Below are 21,758 nucleotides of genomic sequence, written 5' to 3' on the forward strand. Positions count from 1 at the left end.
ATAAAACTGTATATTTTCTATATCCAAGGATCTAAAAAGAATATTGTGAAGCCTCAGAAATTGCCCTGCATTAAGCTACAGGACACAGCAAAAGTGGATAAAACAACTGGACTTAAAACCTGCTATTACTGGAGAAACAATGGTCTGCAATGAACTCTGTTGGATTAAAAAATGTGCAGGTACACCCTTGAAGAAGTCAATAAAAGTACACTGGAATTTTGGATAACCCTAGCCATACATTCAAATATTTTTTTAGATTTTATATTGGATTCTACTATTATGCAATATAAATTTTTACTCACTCTGTGGTCTTGGGCCCAACGCATTTGGCTGCTGAAGACCAGGTTGCTGGGTACCCTGCGCAGCCATCGGTGCCTGATTTATGATCTGCTTCTGAAGCCTTGAACGCCTCTTCTCCTCCAGTTCCTTTTGAATTTTGTATATTTTCTCAGCCAAGAAGTGATAGTACTCATCCTGAAAGCAAACAAGTATGATGTGATGGGAAGATACGTAAAATGACTGATTACATCGAGTATGATGTGAAATTTAAAGTTAATTTAACCAGATTTGCATTGTATTTTTTTGTTGCCAAGCAATTTGAATGGTAACTACAACTGTTTGTTTTTTTTTATTTAAAATAAAACTTACCCGGCTGTTAGCGGACTCATACATGTCCCCTTCTACCTTTCGGGCGTAGGCCACAAGGTTTTCCATTCGTCTGTCCTTCAAAGCTGCCGGGTCAGGGGTAGGGAATATGGCTTGTACTCTGCCAAAAATGAGCAGAATTTGTAGCAATTATAGTCTCTGGTCATTTTCAACACCATACTGTAAAATGCTGCTTTTGGTTCAAATTGTTTCATGTGTGAATGAAATCTCTCCAGCTCAGCTTTACACTTACAGTTTGTGTACGAGGTGATTGCGCAGGTCCTGAGTGACATGCTCATGCCAGGCTTTCCTAGAGCCTGTGGCAGAGACAGGTGCTGCTGTGGGTAGGCTGCCCATTGAGCCCACAGATGAGCCGTCTGACAGCAGTTGACTGGCAGCAAAATGATATGAAAGTTACATTAAAACATGTAATAATACATCTCTTCTTATAATTACATAATTTTAACTCTCACAACAAAAGTGGATCCAATAGTCATTTACAATTCAAGAAGCCACTTTCATTTTGCAACATTTTGGGGAGACAAAAGCACTTTAGTAATTATGTGAAACAGGGACTGACTTGTTAGTGTTGAGTGTGTTGGGAAGGGAGTCTGTGTGCAGGTTCGTCTGTTCTGAAGTGGTCACGCCCATTGTCCCACCTCCAAGAGTAATCTGGTTACCTGTAAATACATCATGGTGTGAACGTATAGCATTGCTTTAGTTTAAATAGACAGGTATAGATAATATAGAAATATTTCATTATATCTACGTATGTGTCATTCATACATGACAAGAGGACCCAGTATACTGTGACTGATGTGCTAAAAGAAAATATATGTTAAAAAAAAAAAAAAAAAAATGGCTAAATTGATTTTACCAATAGTACCGATGGGTCTCATCAGGGCCTGGGAGTTCTGAGCACCCACAGTCTGTCCTGGGGCCTGCTGGGCTTGAGCCTGTCCAGTGGCCTGGCTGCTATAGGGCAAACCAAGTGCGGCATAGGCTCTCTGCATGGAGCTGGGGTCTATAGGGGCTGGGGGATTGATGTTGGGAGCAGTGGGCTGGCCCACACCAACAGAGGACATGGAGTTCTGGAGACCGGTATTTGGGGAACTCAGCAAGGCTGGGAATAGAGACAGAACCAACAGTTTTAAAGACCCAAATATGATACAGTAACTAAACTGGTACCAACATGTAGTGTTGTCCATCTAGCAGATTTAACATGACACCAAATTTAAAAAAATATACATATAAATGAAAATATGTTTTATTGAAAGCAAAATAATTAAATAAATAAAAACAAATTATACAACACTCTCAAGTTTGTACAATGACTAAAATTGAGGGAAGCCAAACAGACAACAGTTACATGATAGCCTTAAAAACAAAACAGGAAGATAAGCAGTCTGACGTAGAAAAAATGATCAAACTTGGTGAACAGAGCAAAAGAAAAAGGAAGGAGCACACAGAAATAAAACTGACTCTGGCAAGACATGCACACTACATCACAACATCTTTGCAGCTCTTACACCTGTCAAGACAAAAAACCAAGGCATCTGGAAGGCAACACAAAGTTTTTTTGTTCTTTTGTTGTTGTTGTTTTTAAGTCCTGACATTCTGCTTGCTGAATAATTGATATAAGTAGTTCAGCCTTATTTCTTTTGTACAGCCTACAGTTAAGGAAAATGACTTGACAGTAGTTGAGCGATGGTGTGTTTAAGATTGCTACTTTTACTTACGCTGCTGGGTGTGTTTGTCGCTAGCATTCTTCAGCGGCAAACAGACAGGACAGTCGTGTCGTGTGCAATTTTTCCAGTGGGAGATGATCTGCCTGGATGATGCACAGTGAGCCACTGCAAAGGAAGCAAGAGAGAGAAAAACAAGATTTCAAAATCTCATCCTCATAACTGGTCCCTACCAAGCGCTTAATACAAATAAAATATTGCTGTAGTTTTCATGTTTACATTAAAAATACCAGCTGCTACACTATGCTTCCTTTTGAACAACATATTCTCTATGAAGGCATAGTGTTGCCTCACAATTAAGATGGTATATATTCCTGTACCAGTGCTTCATTAGAACCTATTATCCCAGCAAAAGGTGATTCAACACTTGGAAGTATACCTTACATTAAATTAACTCATCTTAAAAAACATCAATTCAAACTTCTGGATGAACAACTTGGACATAAATTCCTCACTTTGTCAAGACTAACTGAACTCTTGTTTTAATTAACTATAGAAATGATCTAAGCTATACCAGGTCAGATACTCAACTAAACTTAATGGTGCATTTGCAGAATTGTGAGCTTCCTGGAATAGTTTTTTTTTAACCACCTTGAAGACCAAACATATACTACACATAAAAGACAGCAAGCTAAGACACAGACGTGTAATAAAAAACCCCCACAAAATTATGATCATCTAGTGGGAAAATGCAGACAAAGTAAGACAGGTAGGTGCAAAGATAAAACCAAACTCAAGTCACTTAAATAACTCCTCAAAGATCACGGTTGGACCCAATGAAAAGTAGTTCTTGCAATTTGTTTCCAAGCTTTGTAAAGCAGCATATCGCACAAGAAATAAATGGATAGAAACCACGTATGCTAGTTACCTGGCACTTATCAAAGCAGCTCCAACTCACTAAGTACACGACCTCAAGCTTCAAGAACTATGCACAAATAAGCACAATAACTTCATTATCATTGTGAGAAAACCAACACTACTGGCAAAAAGTCAAACACAGCAGTGCTATCATAATGGTGGAGATAACTGGGTTTTGAAGTAGAAATCTCTCTAGTTATTTCAGTAGTATGAGAGGCAAGGATCCTGTGCAAGAGGAAATTAACTAGGGTGCAGAATATAGAGGAACAGACTCAGATTTTACGTTCCCATGAAAAGCCACAGCATTATTTGCTTATGTATATTTATATTTTTGGTTTTTTAAAATCTGATATGTGGCTCCATGGGCCAGGTAGGGTACTGCCCACTATTCAACACCAAATCTGGTCAAATTTGACAAGGTTTTTATTTGAAAAATCAGCAAGTCTAAAATTAAGAAACCAGATAACCAACTTTTTTGCTCATATTTTGGGACAGTTATGGATTTATGAGAGACACTGACATCAATACCAAGTCCTAGAACTTGGCACCTTTTGGTCACACAAGCCCCAAAACAACACAAAGCCAAATAGGAAATCAGAGTAGCTTGAAGGAAAGTCTCCATCACAGGAAGGCAGGCTGTAACATTCACCTTGCAGCTAAATATTTTGATGATCCAGTATAACTGATATGAGCTACCATGTTAGCCATTTTCACCCAAACCAAACAGCTTCATGGAGTTCAGCTGAATTTAAATGCTCTGTCAACTCTTTCCTCCAAGTTTCAGAAGCAAGAAAATATCTAAAACTGTGGCAACTTTCATGGCTATGACTCTACACTTATTTAGTCATTAACAAAAAACCTTGAGACACTGACTTCCTACAGCAGACCTCTCTATGCAGACAAGACTAACTGAAATCTAAAGCCTAAATGATCCAGTGAGTTAAACTAGTTGAGAAGTCACTGTATGTGATTCATAAACTTAAACTTATTTTAAGTTGTTGGTGATAAAGTCACAACCTTTAAAAACCAGTAATTTTTAACATTACATCTTTTGAAAATGATCAAGCTAATCTTCAAATAGGCTAAGACTGCTCTGACTTACCCTGGCAGGATTTGCCGGCCTGGCAGTGGGTCATGTGGTTGAGGACGTTCTTCATTGTGCGGCAGTGAGGCAGGGCGCAGGCCCTTACCTCCCCATTGGCCTGCTCTCGTCGCTGGCACTTGTGTGCATGAAGCAGCAGGACCAGCTGCTGCTGGATCAGCTTGCGCTTCTCCGGGTCCGCTGTGGGACCTGCCGAAGGCACTGCCACACCTCCACTGCCGGCCAGTGGGAGCATTGCTGCCTGCTGCTGCGGCTGCTGGAGCTGCTGTGTGGAAGTAACAGGAGAACAAAGTTTTTTGAATTACTCAGTGCTCAGAAGTAAATTATCTTTAACTTGAAAATATTTAATGCTTTTGTGGGAGGTAAAAGTACAAAAACAAATCTTTGTTGTTTTGTGTAGGTAAAGTGCAAACACTAACCATATTTGGCACACTCGTAACAGCAGCCCCTTTGAGCTCATTAGGGAATGGTGGCAGGCTGTTGGCAAGGGCAGCCTTGTTCTGGAGCTGCTGCTGTGGGTTTAGTTGTTGGCCCGGTCCCGCAGCCCCTTGACCATAAGGTTGAGGCCCAAAAGGACTTCCATTGGTACCTATACCCATCTGGAAAAGCAGACAAGAGACACAGAAGTAAATATAATTTTGCAGGGTTTAGTTCACAGGGAAAGCATCTTCACAGCCCAAAACCTTTGAAGGGTAATCTTTTTGCTAAAAGGATTGAGGCATTCAAAATGTGAACTTATACAGTACCAATCTAAAAGTCTGGATACAACTATACATTCATTCTGAATGACAAACATTTCTCTGAGTTTTAAGAGCCATTCACAGTAGCCAATGTTCCAAGAAGGGTACTGCCATTCCAATGGCAATTTGTCATTACAAGACACCCTCCGCCTGGACAAGCACTATTGTAACTTTGCCAGGAAAACTGTGTCTTAATAAGCCCAGAGATACTATGGCACAATGACAGCTCCGCATGACACCAACTCAGTTAAAAGATTTCAACTTGACTACAGCATCAAGCCAGACCTTTTCTCCACCTCCTTCCATCCCCATTACAGAAAGCTAGTCATAAAGTCGGCAAACAAGAATAAAGATGCTGTTAGATCACAAGTTTTTAATTCTGCAAACCAACATTCACATTGAGAAACTAGGGGACATAGTCTGGACTTTACAGATTTTCAAAAAGATTCATATCGTACTTCTTACCCTCTTAGAAACATGCATGTATATATTACGTTGTGTGACAGCTTGTTAGTGCCTTGCTTTACAAATGGATTTATTTGCTGCTGCTCTCTCATCCACAGAGCGGGAAACCAGACCAGACTGTCAGGCCAGGCTGTATCCCCTCAGGCTGTTGACACCGCTCCAACAGACCAGATAAAAAAGATCCAGCTGAGACGCCCAGACACTGGCAGCCTTTCAACACAGCTAAGCAAGAGGACACACACAAACACCCACTCTCCTTAGAAGTCCTATTCAGCCCCGACTCCATACATTGGCAGATGAAACGGAAGCCAACTATCACCTTACCAATCTGGAGCAAAGCTGACTTTTCTGGCTGATCTGGCTGCCAACTCTCCAGTTAAGTCAATTAGTCAATTTAAACAATTATATTTCTTACAATACCTGTCTATTCCCACATATTTGATAGACAAGTGCTACTCGATAACCCAGAGAAAGCAAGTGGGAAACACCATCACTTTTCCCCCATGCAAATACAATAACAAAAAAAACATGTGATATGAAGGAGTCATAACAGCCTCTGGCCAACAAACATGCACGTTGTTTCAGGAGACAGGAAAGAAGCATGGACACAAGGTGTACGTGGGAGTATGCAGCTAGCAGGCTAGTTTATGAGTGTTAGAGATAGAAGCTGAATTTAACACGCCAATTTTAAGCAGTAATACACCTCAGAAGGAGACTGATTGTTCAGCTGTGTGCGTTTCCCAATGGACATAAAGTTCTTAGTACACCGGAGCAGGAAACTCCTTCACCTGCTTCTTCTCCAGCTGCTCTTATTTTTAAATAAGAGCAGATCTTAAATCAGATATTTTTGTCTGTTTTTGACGCAACAATTTCCAACATGCACTCTCTCCTTGTTGATGGGAGTGTAGCTCTCCTATGTGTGCATTCAGCACTGCATCTATAGACATGCCACGACGCAATTACATGTCAACATGAGAATAAGAAATGAAACCAGGCTGTTCAGTTTTATAATAAAAGAAAAAAAAACAAACAAACCTGTTTTAGAGGAAAGTCGGCCTAGATTACTTCTTTTGAGATCTGGTGCAAAATAAAAATAACCTAAATCATAAAATATGAATATTTTAATCTAAAAAAATTGAATGAAAAAATATATCAGATATTAAGTAATTATAGAAAATAAAATAAACTTGGGAGGCGGGAGTTGCTGTTGATGGGTTGGGGCGCTCCTCTAATATAAGGGTCAGGAAACACTGGTTTTTATTAAAAAGTGCAGGTCCAGCAGGCACCAAGCATGCTGGGTGCATCACTTCAACTGCCTCTCTTCTTACCCCGATGCGTCCATTAGGAGGTGTAATGAAATTTCAAGATACGAAATTTTGCAAAAACAAAAAAAGGACAAACTAAAAACACATGAAAAGTCAAAATTTAAAAACTAAATAAATAAATAAAAAAAATTTAAGAACACAAAGGGGCCCCGCGCTCTGAGTCCTGGGATTAAGTTTGACCCTCTCGCCCTACTATAAACGGCAGTCTCACTTTATAATAATGGAACACAAGGTTACTATGGACGCTCCGGCTTTACAAAAGTCGGTGGTGTGGACTCATTTTGGCTTCCCAACCAAGATAGACAGCAACGGCGAGAAGACTGTGGATCGAACAAAAAACGAGCTGCAAGCTATGTTGGTTCACTACGCTTTACAGCACAACTAGCATGATGTACCATTTACAACATCATCATAAGGAGAAGCTAGTTCCAAAGCCTAAAAAGCTACCAAAAAATCAAACTACTCTGCAGAAATTATTTGCTGTGCCATTTCATGCTGCAAGTCGGCGAGCAAAAGACATTACGCAGAGTATAATTTGATGTTTATATTTTTGCACTAGCCATAATTTACCTCAAAATACAACATCTAACTTTTATATTTTATAGAGAGGATGGCAAAATGTTTGCTTGTTGCATATAAGACCGAACAAAAAAAAAGACAAAGGTTTTTTGTTATGTTTTTTATATTTTACTTTGAGCCAAAAGTATAAAAACATGTCAAAGACTAAGGTTTTATGGTTCATTTAAGGTTTGTTGTTGTGGACACAGGTGGTATAACTTGACATTAGTTTTTTTTCTGTATTTGTAGAGCAAAAATCCATACACTGTCCAATTTTTTGCTGTCAATTTGCCTTTCATCAATTTCATTATGCTCAGATAATTTTCCTCCATTTTCGTATCCTGAGTATTTCGTATCATGAGCCCCTTATCGTATTTTCTATCATTTTGTAAATCGAGCATTTCAGCTTTTCATTCCTAGCGTCCATCACTCTGCAACAGGGTAAATCTGGACTCTTCAGACTACATGACCTTCTTCCGTTGCTCCAGAGTACAGGCTTTATGCTCCCTAGCAAATTGAAGCCTTTTTCTCCAGTTAGCCTCACTGATTAGTGGTTTTCTTATGGCTACACAGCTGTTCAGTCTCAACCCCTCGAGTTCCCTTCGCATCGTGCATACAGAAATGCTTTACTCCACGATTAAACATAGCTCTGACTTCTACCGTTGTTTGTCGTTGACTTGATTTCACCAAATATTTGAGTGGTCGCTGATCATCATCATTCTGATTTTTTTCCGAGCACATTTCTTCGTCGAAGATAGTTCCCCATTATTCTTCCAGTTTTTAATAATGCATTGGACAATTCTTAACCCAGTTTTAATAGTTTCTTTCTTTTTTTTTTTTAATGTCCTGTCCAGCATCATAGCTAGCAAAATGATAATCTGGTTCTGTATCGTACTGAACAAATTTGCTCTGCCAAGGGGAGGTCTATGGGTAAGGCTCCTCTTGATAATCTGATTAATTTATTTATTTATTTACTTTGAATCACGGAATCTATGTAATCTTGCTGGACTTGACCGGAGGGGCCAGAAAAAGATAATAGTAAAATAGTAAAAAGAAGTAAAAAGGAAAGAAGAAAGGAGACAAACACATCACAGACAGAAGGCAACGGACCCTTCAATCCACACCATCGCTAGACAACAAACTGTTACACCTGTACATGAACACACCAGAAAATTTCCTACAACTTTTACAAAAAAACAGAGCTGCTAGTCATTAAGAGTTTAAATAATAACCAAATCAAAAAGACATATCATGAAAGTAGCACAACAGCGACCAGATACTAACTAAAAAAAACTACTAAAAAAAAAGAAAAAAAGAAGAAGAATCTCTTCGTATATAAACCCACTGGGTAACTCAGTGACTGTGTCAGCATGCAGAACATGAGGAATAAGGAGTGATCAGTGATGAAGAGTGGTGAGTGAGATCGTGCAAATGCGACCACGCCTCTACGGAGGTCAGAGGCAGACCAATGCAGTTTTAATAGTTTCAGCCATCTCCTTAGATGGTTTCATCTGAGATGGCATATCTGCGTGATGAATGTCAATGATTTGACCCTTCTTAAACAGACCAACGCATTTCCCACGACCACAGCATGAGTCTTTTGACATGGAATTAGAAGCGACTAATTGCATCAGCTGGGGTTAAATAACTTGTTGCCAGCTGGAAGATAATCGTCCATGCAGTAATTATCCAATTGGAGGCTTGTCCCCATTTGCTAAGTTTAATCCATGTGGCAACTTATTTTTGGCCAGGCAGAGTATATTTTAATAGAGCAAGGACTCATTTACAAACAATATTTTAAAAAACTAAAGTAGGGGTGGGCAATGTATAGAGTATACGTGATGTATCCTGAGATGTTTTTTTACATAGGATATATAAAATGGCTATATCGCGAACGTCAAGTATAAACTATCACATCAACGGATTTTCTTCGTAGCGCTCTATCTGCTGGTCGAAGTGAAGCTCACTCCACACGGCACAACTTCTTTCACAGCAGACCGACAGCTCACTCCTCCGCCCACCCAGAAAACTCTCCTGCGCACATGTGTGTTGTTGTTTCAGGAGAGACAGGAAGAAGCATGGAGAAGGAGCATGCAGCTAGCTAGCTAGTTTATGAGCATTAGGAGAGAGAAGTTAAATGCTTTCTCAATATCGTTCCCAAGTGTAGCTGTAATTGCTTGATGCATTTCTGGCAGACCTTTTTCATTATGTAGCTATCCCTTTCATAATTTTAACCAGATGAGAAAAATAATCAATTCAATACCTCTGCCAAAGTCATGTATTCAAGGGCACTGGTTTATCTGTTAGCAACATAATTCAAAGAGTTGAGGACGGATTTTGATGAAATCTCAGAAATGGAATAAAAAAAAAAATGGAAAAAAATTACAAGGGCTTAGCGGAGGTCTGCGTTCTGAGTGCTTCTAGTTTATTACTGAAACCATTTGGTAATATCAAAAGGAAATTCTCTTGGGGCCATGCATTCTTAAACAGGACAGGGATTACTACTGCATCAACAACCACGTACGCTCGGTTACAATTCTATATTAACCTCAAAATTAAAACAGAATCAAACTAAATGACTACCCATAAATATGTGCTAAACTAATGTGTGGCCACAAGTCTGCATCTATCTATGTTACACTTTTTTTTCTTTCTATGTCATCAGACGGCCTTAGTAATGTTGTGCTATAAATCACATGGAGGGGGATTCTAGCTTGTGCTTCAAAAACATCAAGAAAAACTGCTGCAGAGGCAGGAGTTTTCAGGTTTTGCATCTTTGCCTTGGACATACAACTCAGCATGGCTGTTTGATTTTGCTCTGAAGGTTAAATTCCAGCTCTGTTGCCACATTAGAGACTGGAATTAGAAGGACCTCCTTAGCACTTTCTGCAATTTCCTGATTCTACAAATACCCACTTTGCCAGGAGGAAATATTACAGCATGCATTCGCTCAGCACTAGGGGTGATGCTGCATCCTCCTGTGTTACGTAGTAGTAAATTCTGAAGGCCAAAGGTTTCAGTCTGAGCTGTTCAATGTCAATGTAAAATGTCTTTAATTCAGTTTTAAAACATTTCCTTATTCCCCCTTTTGCACTGACCAAACGAAATCTTATTTATAGTGAAATGTCTGTGTCTGTTGGCATCTTTCAAGCTAATGGGTAGATTTTGTATTTTCTCCATATAATTTCATGCTTTTCCATCTCAAAGTAAAAATTAAATACATTCTCAAATAAAAATATATAATCCAGGATTGACAAAGGGCATCATGCGATTTTAGACATATCCAGAAGATAAAAGGCATTACACTGGTTATGTCTTCCCTACAAGAACAACCTGACAACGTTCAAGCTTAGATGAAAAATCTCCATTCAGCCGATGACTTTTATTTGCCAGAAATCTACAGGTTTTCAAATGATCCAACCTTAAACTTGCGCCCAGTGTTTAAACTATTTACATCTACAATACACAAGTATATGCAAATATATCATAATCAGAGAAATATTCCCTGTGTGCCTTAACATCCTGAATGCAGAAATGCTATACGTGAAAACGTGGGAGCATGACTCACCTTCATGTTGCCTGCTTGCTGGGCTGCACCAAGGGTGGTATGAGCTCCCATCTGCTGCCCTCCCTGGGTAAGTGTTTCTGCCAATGCGCTTCCAGATCCTCCTGGTCCTGGCGCAGTTCCTTGCAGCGCTGAACCTTGGTACTGCATGCCTGCTACTCCAGCTCCCCGTCCTCTCCCAGCTCCTGGCACAAGACCACCATTCATCACCTGCCCAGGTTGAGGTTGTCCTCCCTGAGCCAAGAGTCCGGCATGGCCCTGGCTATTGTTAATCATAGCCTGGTTGAACCCTGTTGTGTTCAAGCCCATAGCTGCAGTACTGTTATTGTTGTTCTGTCCTGCTACTCCAGTTGGTGTTCCTGCTTTGTGAGCTTGGGGGGAGGGGTGGTTGTTGGGAGAACCCTGGCCAAGGGGGCTCTTGCCCAGTGGCGCTCCCAGCTGTGGACCCATGCCTCCAGGTTGAGGACTAGCCGAGTTGAGCCCTGTGCCCTGTACCCCTGCAATACTGGAGGTGCTACTAGCTCGAAGAAGTTCTGAGAGCTGCTTATGCTTAGCAGCGGCATCCGGGACAACATTGGCACCACCAGCAAGACCTACTTGGGTGCCACCTGGCCCCCCAGCTCCAGGTGTTGCTCCACCATTTGAGGGCATCCCACCCATCAGGGTTAAATCACTTCCATTAGGGATCAATTCATCTGGAAGGTCATTTTCCAAATCATCCCAGGATAGAGAACTCACCAGATCTATGAGAAGGGAGAGAAAAGAAACAAGATAAATTTGATCCCATTTTAAAGATATTACATTTGCTCTTTGTGAAACATGTCACAATTTCACATGACAGCTCACTACCGTTTCCAATTACAGGATATTAAAAAACATATATGCTAAACGCTGCTGTGCTATGGCCTTTCCCAGCCGTACAAGAAAAACAACACAGCGTAATAATAAGAGGATCGTCACTGGCTGGCAAGTTTAGTGTGACAGAGAATCCTGCTGGGATGTAGAGGAATATTTGTGTCACACCATCAAGAGGTGTTAGCATAATACTGAGAGCCTAGGGAGGTCCGATTTGTTTGAGATGAAGTGATTAAGACGGAGAGAAAAGATTAGCGGGGCTGCGTGAACATGAATAGTTCGTTTTTCTAGTCTCTTTGCCCAGCTAGTGGACAAATAAGCAAACTTGTCAAAATATTTCTCAGCGTTAAAATTAGCCAAATAAAACTTTAAAAGCGGAAAGATCTACAACATACTACAACATCTTACAAGCTGCTAAAGTTGAGAATTGGATCCGTCACAAAAACGCACAATGAGGTCCATGGTCACACTAAGGGCAATTTTCAATCTTGCTACGGGTTCTACAAAAACACTTCACAATGCATCTCTCATTCAATACTTCCCATTATAAATGTCTTGATTGAGGGTTAAGCATGGGATAGCAGGAACTGGGACATAATTTCAGAAAATTCTGCAAATTTTTATAATGACAAGCAGATATGTTTCCGTTCGTCTGGATTGGCAAAAAAAACAAAACAAAAAAACAAAACAGAGTCCAACAAGGGTGATGGTGCACAGTTTGTAAGCTGAAAATTTGTATATTTATTTTTTGTTTAAGTCCAATGCTACACCATGCGATGCTTACACTTAATGACTGTCATTTATGTGACAGATCTTCAATTTCTTCAGTTCAGTCATTTTCTATCACGCTACCTTCCTCATCTCTTCTTCTCATTCCTCATAACACCTCTCTCTAGTCTAGTTCATAAAAAGGACATTCATTACCCTGACCTAACTCTTATTAAATATCTCATTTATTTGCTGTGATAATTCGATAACAAGAACAAGCTTATTGTCTGTTTTATTGTTATTGTTTAAGTAGGTGACTTAATCAGTTTGGCGATACGCAACTGCTTCAGTGATCTCTTCCACTGGGATCCATTCTCATCATACAGGATTAGAGGCCAACTAATCAGGATTTTTTGAGGCTGATGCCGATTCAGATATTTGGCAGATAGAAATTCAGATAACCGATTAATCAGCCATTAAATAAAAAAAAAATATATGAATTGAAATAACTTACTTAATTTATTTTATTTTCAATTTTGTATTGTGACTTTTTCTTTCTATGGAGCATGCATTAATATAGCTACCAGTTGGGCTGATTTAAATTTAGGCCAGAGGTGTATGCTATATATAAGCAATATAATGAGCGACGTTACTGGCAAAACATTATTTATGCAGCCCTCTGATGCCCTTTAATGTTAAATCACATTTCCTCCTCTCCATTATTTTCTTGGCCATGAAGTCATGACTCATATGAACCAAAATAAAAACCAGGCTTTTTCTTAGATGTCAAACCATGTCATCTTTAACAGAGCTGCATTTTAAACATAATGGTCACAAATAGTCTGAAACTAATGTTACTCCGTGAGTTACTGTTACAGCCTGAGTCACATTAGAGTATAAGCCCACGAAGTGTTTGCTGTGCATATTAAAAGAAAGAAAAATCACAATTTCACCAAAATAAATGGTCATAAATGGCAATTTCAAAATGGATTTATAACCCAGCCCTACCACTTATATATTTGAAATACAAAGGACACAAACATAACTTGGCCTGTTTGCTATAAGGAAGCAGCTCTGAACAACCAGACAACACCATTAAGTTGAAATTGATCACACCTGTTTGTTCTAGAGAGATGCAGCAACAGCTTTTTTCATTTTTAACTTTTATACTTTTAGAGTTTTTAAGCATTTTGTCCAAGTTTAAATCCAGCCATTTGATTAGACAAAAGCTCTTCAGACCAAATGCAGATTGGACAATGCAGAAACTGACCCCAGCGATTGGACAATCTTGTGCATAATGAGTTAAAAACCTCGTCAGCAGGGTGCATCACTGAAGAGTGTCCAGCAAAACGCATTCTTCTCCCAATGGTAAAAATCCAAGTGCTTCTACCCCGACATATAAATGTGCCTCTATAGCCTTAGAGCATATAGAGGCATGTGTAGTGATGCAGGACTGCAACACTGCAGATCACAGGTCAAATCAAACTCTGGACATTTTTTCAATAATCTGCACATTCTGCACCAGTCTCCAGGTTAAAATCTTACTTATACCATTAAGACCAATTCATACTGTATGATTAAACTCGTTGCTCTAAGGTGTTTGCTGCATTTGCAAAGTCAACTTGCTGCAGAATCAAAGTGGATTGAAGCTGCACAAAAATAGGAAAAGTGAACTTGAAAAGTTTGAAGCATTGCACATCAATTTTTTTCTTTTGCAATTTACAATTTATCAAACATCCCACCATTATAGTACCTCAAAACAATATTTCTACTATTGACTTAAGCCAAATAATTATATCTGCAAACTATTTTAAACTTCTTTAAAGCTTTTCAATTCAACCTTACACATTTTTGCACAACTTCTCATTACAGACATTTTTGTGCCTCTGCACAGGAGTGCACCGCCTGACTGGACAGTCTAGTGGGTTAAGGTAATGTCTTTAGGTCTTGCAGTCATAGGTTCAAACCCAGCCAGGGCCAAAATCACATGCCAATTACTTCACTCTCCATTTAAAACCTGCTGTTGTTCTTTACGTAATTTTAATTATACTGCATAATTTTCTATAGGAGTGCAACATATATATCAAAAATTTACCTTCATTGTGATATTAGCCTTTGCGCCATGCATATTGCAACAACTGCCTGATTTGTGATAAATGGTCCTTATTTGAATATTTTGAGGAAGTGACATGATGCTTTCCAAACACTGCTTAGCGTTCATGCTCTGTGCACGTCAATGCGAATCAAATGTCCTACATGCTCCATGTAGATGCTAACGGCTGGAATACTAGAGCACATGGAGTAAGCATTTTGATGGCTGAATGTAGAGGAGCGAGGAAAATGTGGATGCAGAAGAACTTGTAACTAAACAGAACAGCACATCAGCTATTTCGAACTTCGCTGGTTATGAGAGAGACGACACACTACAAACACAGGCACTCTGCAAGACATGTCGAGTACTTGTGCCAAACACCAGGGAATTCTCCAGTGCCACCTACAGTACAACTACAAGTAGCTATAGACAAATACAGCTAATGTTTTGTGTGTTATGGTGCCAGCTTTATTGCAAGCCTTAAATACCTCGTATCTGCAGACAAGGACGGCACTGTGGATATCTGGACTAATGACGTCACTGGTCCACCATTACTGAAGAAGGCAGCTTATCTGACATTATCAAACTTATTCTGTTTTTTATATTAGCCATCAGCCAATTAATGTGAACTCTGCTTCAGCTAACAAAAACTGCTTTAATCCACATTAATTCATTCACCCGATCCATGGGTGCAGCTATATTTGGTGTAATTCTATGCTGTGCGCTTTGAGTGACATCACACATTAACCAATCAACACATGGAGGCTCACATTTGTTTGCAAAGTTGAGCAAGCGAAAGAATCAGGAACTTTTTAACACTACCTGAGCCAACGCACTCAACAGCTACATGTAATATCCACACAGCGAATGTTCCGAGAAGATTGATAAATCTGCTTGAGCAGGTCGCTGACACAGTGGTATGTGCGTGAAAATGCTTGGCAAGTTGGGACTTTTTTCCTTTTCTTTCTTTTTTTTTTTTAAACAAGCCATTAAAGCTATTGTTTTATTAAGCAGCTTTTGTAATGGATGTTTAATTTCAGGGCTTAAAGTATTCCGGCAACATGCCGGATCTTCGGCTTGCAGAGTTTTTGTGTTTTGCTCTCAATTAAACACATTAACTGATCGAAAATATATGGTTGAGAAACCCAGCTGCAGTTGAAATCTACAATGGACCACAGATTGGTACAATGGAGCAGAGACAATGATGAATAGCTGTAAGAATTACGTAAAACTACGATCAAACTACGGTACTTCAGTTTTATCAACGGGATGGAGGGTAAATTAGCAAAGCCTGGATATAATCTATTATTTACGCCACATATTTTCCAATGCGTTCTCTGCGTATGTGCAAGCACGTGTCTTTGCACATCTGGGCAGAGGAGAACTCTGAACATGCGACCTTGTAGAGTCAGAAAGTACATGCCATCATTTAAATAAGGTAAATAACATCAGGCTGATGAGTTTTTAAACACCGGTGTTGAGCATGGTTGGTGGTTGATCGTGGATGAAGAAATTATAGAATAGTTGTACTCCAACAGCTAACGGAGATCAAAACATACAAATGCAATAATTAATGATTAAATAATTGGACAATTGCATTAAACTATTGTAAAGAGCTGATTTGTGTTTATTTTGAATATCTACCAACCAAGCTAGTGGAGCTACTGTTTTGCTTTTGTCACCTCAATTTCAGCTCCATTATTACTTATTTTACATTGGATTTTGAATTCTTAATTGAACTAACTGAACCATTTAAAAAAGGTTTTGTTCTTGTTTATTTTTCATGCTGTTTATCAAGAGTAGTCAAGCTATTTTTTTCCAGTTTCACCACTTTATTATTTTACATTGGGTGTTATACTCTTATTTAACCTGACTGAACAAGGAGAGGTTTAGTTATATTTTTTCGTTTGACCAAGCTTGTGAAGCTTATTTAAGATTGTTAGTTTATTTAAATAATAAAACAATCCACAGTTTTAAAATAAGTAATTCAGTACAATTATATCTCTATAGTCTGATGTTGCCTTGCACAAATGAAAGATCACAATGAGAAATAAATTTGTTATATAATTCAGCGCTGTTTTCTGTATGGGTACCCGATTGGTATCGGCTGATACTACATTGGTATTGAAAATGAATAAACTGGATCTGTGCATACCTAGTATTTGCTTAACTATATGATGCAGGGTATTCGTATAAGAATAGGATAGTTTTAACATTAACTTCATGTTGATCAATTCCCGTTTGTTGAAATGGCAGTTATTAAATGTTAAACTGGATCCTGTTTCACAAAACATCCTGCTAATCTTTTTATAAATGATGCTCCACCAATATGTAATCCTTAGCTTTTGTTTTGACAGGGAACCATTTTACTTCTAGTTCCTCTATAACTGATTACAGCTATATTGGCATGGCATGTCCACATTGCATCCTGAAGAAACTTCCTTTTATTACAAACATTAACTTTATTGGCTAGTAACAAAGTAAACAAAGTCCCTGTGTTAAGAATTGGAATTTAACAGGAACAAAAGAGAAATCATTACCATCTACGGCTGCTGGATATCTTCATTGAGATTCAGTCAGTGTTCAGCTTTTAATGAGGGCTCTTGGCCTACACACTTCCCTGAGTAAACACAGCCTGGCTGCGCAAATCTGCTATGCTAGCTCACAGTCTGTCCTCCGGCATCAAACATGCAGGTGTTCCATGTGGAAGGAGCTTGTTTGGGGCTCAAGGGACCACCCATCTTTCGTTCCCTCATTCAATTCGGTCTAACAGTAGCTACATGGATGCTGCAGGATTCACATAAACCACATGTGCTTAGACATATATCAGCCTGATGTTATTTACCATATATATATATATATATACATACATACACACACGTATATTATAGTATATAATATATATTATATTATTATAATATAATAATATAGTATTATAGTATAGTATATTTTGTGTGTGTGTATATATATATATATATATATATATATATATATATAAGTAAACTACATTTTCATTCTCATGTCAATCAGATCCATGTCTGACACAGAAGACAAGGGCATGTCTTCTCTAAATCATTGGTGCTCTGCAAATGTTGGAGACACAGGTCTGATCATTTAAATTAAATTATGAACAGGTTCTGAGATACATATCAGGGGAGCTCTCCTCTAATAAAATAGTTGACAGGTAGTATATATATATATATATATATATATATATATATATATATATATATATATAAAATAAAAAAGGGATGCACAATAAGGGATGCACGATATATGGGCATTAACATCAGTATTGGCTGTTAAGTCATTTTAACATATCAGTTCGATGAGCAAAACTGGGCCGATATTAACAGCCAATATTTATTTTTTCTAAAGGTTGTTTGCACATGTATCTCGGGAGGACGAGGGGGGTTTAGCCATGTTTGGACACTTGACAGCGATGCAACTTTACATTGTGGTATGTAACTGAAGCTAGAAGCAATGTCAGCTGTGTGGTAATTTTTCCCAGTGTCAAAAGAAGATATTTGAAAAGCAGTATGCAGCATTTGCAAAGTCGAAGCGATGCCAAGTCAAATCATTCAACACCACAAATTTGATATGTCATCTGAAAAACTACCATCCAGAACCTTACAAACAGTGGTGGGAAGCCAACGCCCCTAATGTTTGTATAATTTTTACTTAGTACAGAATTTCATAATCTTAAACCTTTTGAAACAAAATACATATATAGACATCGGTAAATATCAGTCATCGGCCATAACAACATTATTATCGGATATCGGTATCGGCCAAATTTTTCATATCGGTCCATCCCTAATATACATTCATATACTCTTCCCTCATTCAACCTCCCATTTCCCTGGCTTGGCTGGGTGGCTGTTCATCTCAAGCTCAGGTCCTCTACCAGACTCCCAAGAGCTTGACCTATGTAGTATCTTAAGCCTGGTACACTCATAACAATTTTTTTAATCTTATAAGATTTTTTATCTGGTCGAGACCTCACACGTGAAGATAAAAAGATCAGGCATTTAACAGTTTTGATCCGATAATCTAATCACAGAACACACACATAACGATGCTGTTCCGCAAGTGATCTACAATCTAGTCCTTCAAGCTGGACATCTCACCTGACCAAATGTTATCTAACAAAAACATAGAAGAACCATAGCAACAACCCGCTAAAAAACAGAAGAAGAAGAAGAAACATAGTAAAAAACGGGAAAACACAACACACAGCATGGAAGGGGATATATAGGACTAGGTAATTATGGTGGTCTTGGGACTATTGTTAATAGAAAAAGCCAGAAGTGAAAAAAAAAATAACACACTGGAGACGGCGTGAACACGGACTTTCTTTACTTCCTTGTTCCCCAGCCAACTTTCTCTCTGATTGGCTACATTCCGTACTACGCCACCATCCAAGCAGACACAATGCACAAGTCGTCGGCGTTCCTCAGAAATTGCCTCTGAAATATTGAACACGTTCAATATTTCCAATTGTCGGCTATGACTCGTTTCAGAGCGGATTATCGGGACAAATCTGCTTGTAACACACCTCAGACCAGACGATAATTGTACAGAAAAATGTTATAAGAGTTAGGATATTCAGGCGTTTGCCATCTGTGGTTGAAAAGAGGCAAAATCGGGACAAAAACAGCCAAAAAAATCTTTGTGTGTACCAGGCTTTAACTGTTCCTACGACTGCACTCTTCTGGATGGGATGAAGATGTCTGATGTTTCTCCAGGTATCTGTTGGCACCACCTCTCCAGTGTGGGGGACACACTGATGACCACTGGTACTGCTGTTGCCTTAACCTTCCAGGCTTTCCTTCAGCTCTTCCTTGAGTCCTTGATATTTCTCCAGTTTCTTGTGTTGCTTTTTCCTGATATTTCCATTGTTGGGGATGGCTGCATCGATCACTATGGCATTCCTTTGCTGCTTATCTATGATCACAATGTCCAGTTGGTTGGCCACCACCATTTTGTCAGTCTATATCTGGAAGTCCCACAGGATCTTAGCCCTCTCATTCTCCACCACCTTGGAAAGCGTTTTTCATTGTGACCTGGGGGTCTCCAGTCCACATTCTGCACAGATCTTTCACTATCAAATTGTTGGACACTTCAGCTTTCAGACCCCTCTAGACTCTCTTTCAAGGAAGTGACTAGCAACAAATCTAGTGACTTTTTCTGGTGTTATTGGAAACTTTTTGGAAACTAACGTAAAAGAATGTTTACTTGTTCTCAATGAGCAGCACTTCCACTGGCCCCTCCCCCATCCATTAGCCCTCACAGCTGCAGTCAGAACAGGAGACGTTCACCTCTGCTTCATGACCAGACTGAAAATGAAGCGTGCAAAGCTGACACTGGCTGGTCCTACCCTGGCTTACTGTCAGAAATTAATGTCTATTAATGCAGAGTGTGGATGAAAACATTAAAAAAGCTAAAAGTACTACAACATGTTGTTGAAACCTAATTAGAGAACACCTGGAGCTGTTAGTTAAAGTACTTAAAATGACACTTTAACTTTAGGTCTGTTCAATTTGGGCCAGGGATATTTTCTATTTCTTTTTCTACTGTTTTAAATTGAAATGCAATTAAATGCATTTTTGCACACATACTAGAGCTTGAGTTTACATTATTAATGTCTGTATTTATTGTTTGATTCAGTCATCCAATACAAATTAAAGATTTGCTTTTTGGTCCAAGTACTATCATGTGATTAAAATGCGATTACACAAGATTAATCAATTACAAAGCCTCTAATCAATTTGATTATTTTTTTATGGAGTCCCACCCATTAAAAAACTGGATTTTGTTAATGTGGGGACTATAGGGAGTAAGTAGATGTCAACATTAAGGCAAGCTATTTAAAATCGGTCAACTGGGGTGAGTAGAGAAAAACCTTCTTAGTCTACTTTCCTAAAGGACTCAAAACTAAATAAATACAACTTTTGCATGTACATCACAATCCCTTGTGGCTGTTCCCAACAAACCAGGGTCATAAGTCAGCTCACGCAAAAAAAATATGTATACATAAAATGAATAAAAATGTTTTAAAAAAAGGTCAATAAAACTTATCTACAGTCCTTTTGTCATGCTTGTGGTCATATTTTGGATCAGTGTGTAGAGAAAGGAGAGACTCAGATCTGTTGTCAAAGCAATTAAATGTGCTGAATTGCCCATTTACAGCCCTGTTCTCCAAATTATTGACATTTATAATCAACCACTGACCTACTGAGTGACTGATAGATCAAAAATCAAATTTAGTTTCCTGTAGGGTTATGTGTGACTATAAACATCAAGTCAATTTACTCCTGGCATCAATATTGTGAAAATTAAGACATAAAAAGGAAGCAATGCTTTTAAATTAAACAAGGAGGCATTCAGCTGAACAACTGCACAACAATTTTTTTTTATCCATCTACCTATATATATTAGGGCTGCACGGTTCAGAAAAAAATGTGAATTACAATTTTTCTGCTCAGAATTAAGATCACGATTCTCTGGCATGATTTTTTCACAAAATGTTTTTCGCACTGAACTTTAACAAAAAAAAAAAAAACTAACAAGTTGAGGTCTAGACTGGTTCAATGGTTATTAAAAACCTTTTTAAAATGCCCTTATTGCACATAATGAGCGTGAAACTAACAGAGCCTATTAGTACTTGCCTATAAAAGAACATTAATCAAAAAAAAAAAGTCTGTTCAGATCTGCTGCATTTATTTCTTACAGCTCTATATGTACTTTTTTCCCCAGAGTAATTTCAAATAATAACATTCTGCAGGCTTTCCTCATTTGAAAAATCAAGTGCCGTTATAGCAGGAAAAGAAATGCAAAGGATTAAACTGCACTTAACGTCAGTTAACTGCACATTATATATATATATCTATATATATGCGCATTGTATAAGAGGTTCAGTCCGGTTATTGACGTCTGTCTTTGTTTCTTGCTTTGTACGTGATTAATGTGACTGTAGAGATTTGTGGTGTTGCCTTGCGGTGCTGCAACCAGGCCAAAACACACTTTACTATGCATCCCACTGTTACACGGCTTAAACCCAAAATACACAAGTTTTTTTTTTGGGGGGGGGGGGGGGG

General features: G+C 38.7%; 1 protein-coding gene across 5 annotated transcripts in view; it reads right to left on the reverse strand.

The window, feature by feature from the left end:
• Positions 1–21,758, reverse strand: part of crebbpa (CREB binding protein a) — a 47,489-nt gene that overhangs the window by 21,033 nt on the left and 4,698 nt on the right. For 3 of the 5 annotated variants that reach the window (XM_041982120.1, XM_041982118.1, XM_041982115.1), the window contains exons 2-10: positions 11,007–11,746; positions 4,770–4,949; positions 4,351–4,615; positions 2,385–2,498; positions 1,523–1,768; positions 1,226–1,325; positions 899–1,036; positions 649–766; positions 303–474 (exon numbers count right to left, since the gene is read on the reverse strand). In XM_041982120.1, coding sequence (XP_041838054.1) covers positions 303–474; positions 649–766; positions 899–1,036; positions 1,226–1,325; positions 1,523–1,768; positions 2,385–2,498; positions 4,351–4,615; positions 4,770–4,949; positions 11,007–11,746 — 2,073 coding nt within the window. The remainder of the gene's footprint in view (positions 1–302; positions 475–648; positions 767–898; positions 1,037–1,225; positions 1,326–1,522; positions 1,769–2,384; positions 2,499–4,350; positions 4,616–4,769; positions 4,950–11,006; positions 11,747–21,758) is intronic. The other 2 variants (XM_041982119.1, XM_041982117.1) reach the window with 1 other exon arrangement.

Source organism: Melanotaenia boesemani, chromosome 4 (genome assembly GCF_017639745.1).
Source record: "Melanotaenia boesemani isolate fMelBoe1 chromosome 4, fMelBoe1.pri, whole genome shotgun sequence".
Lineage (NCBI taxonomy): Eukaryota > Metazoa > Chordata > Actinopteri > Atheriniformes > Melanotaeniidae > Melanotaenia > Melanotaenia boesemani.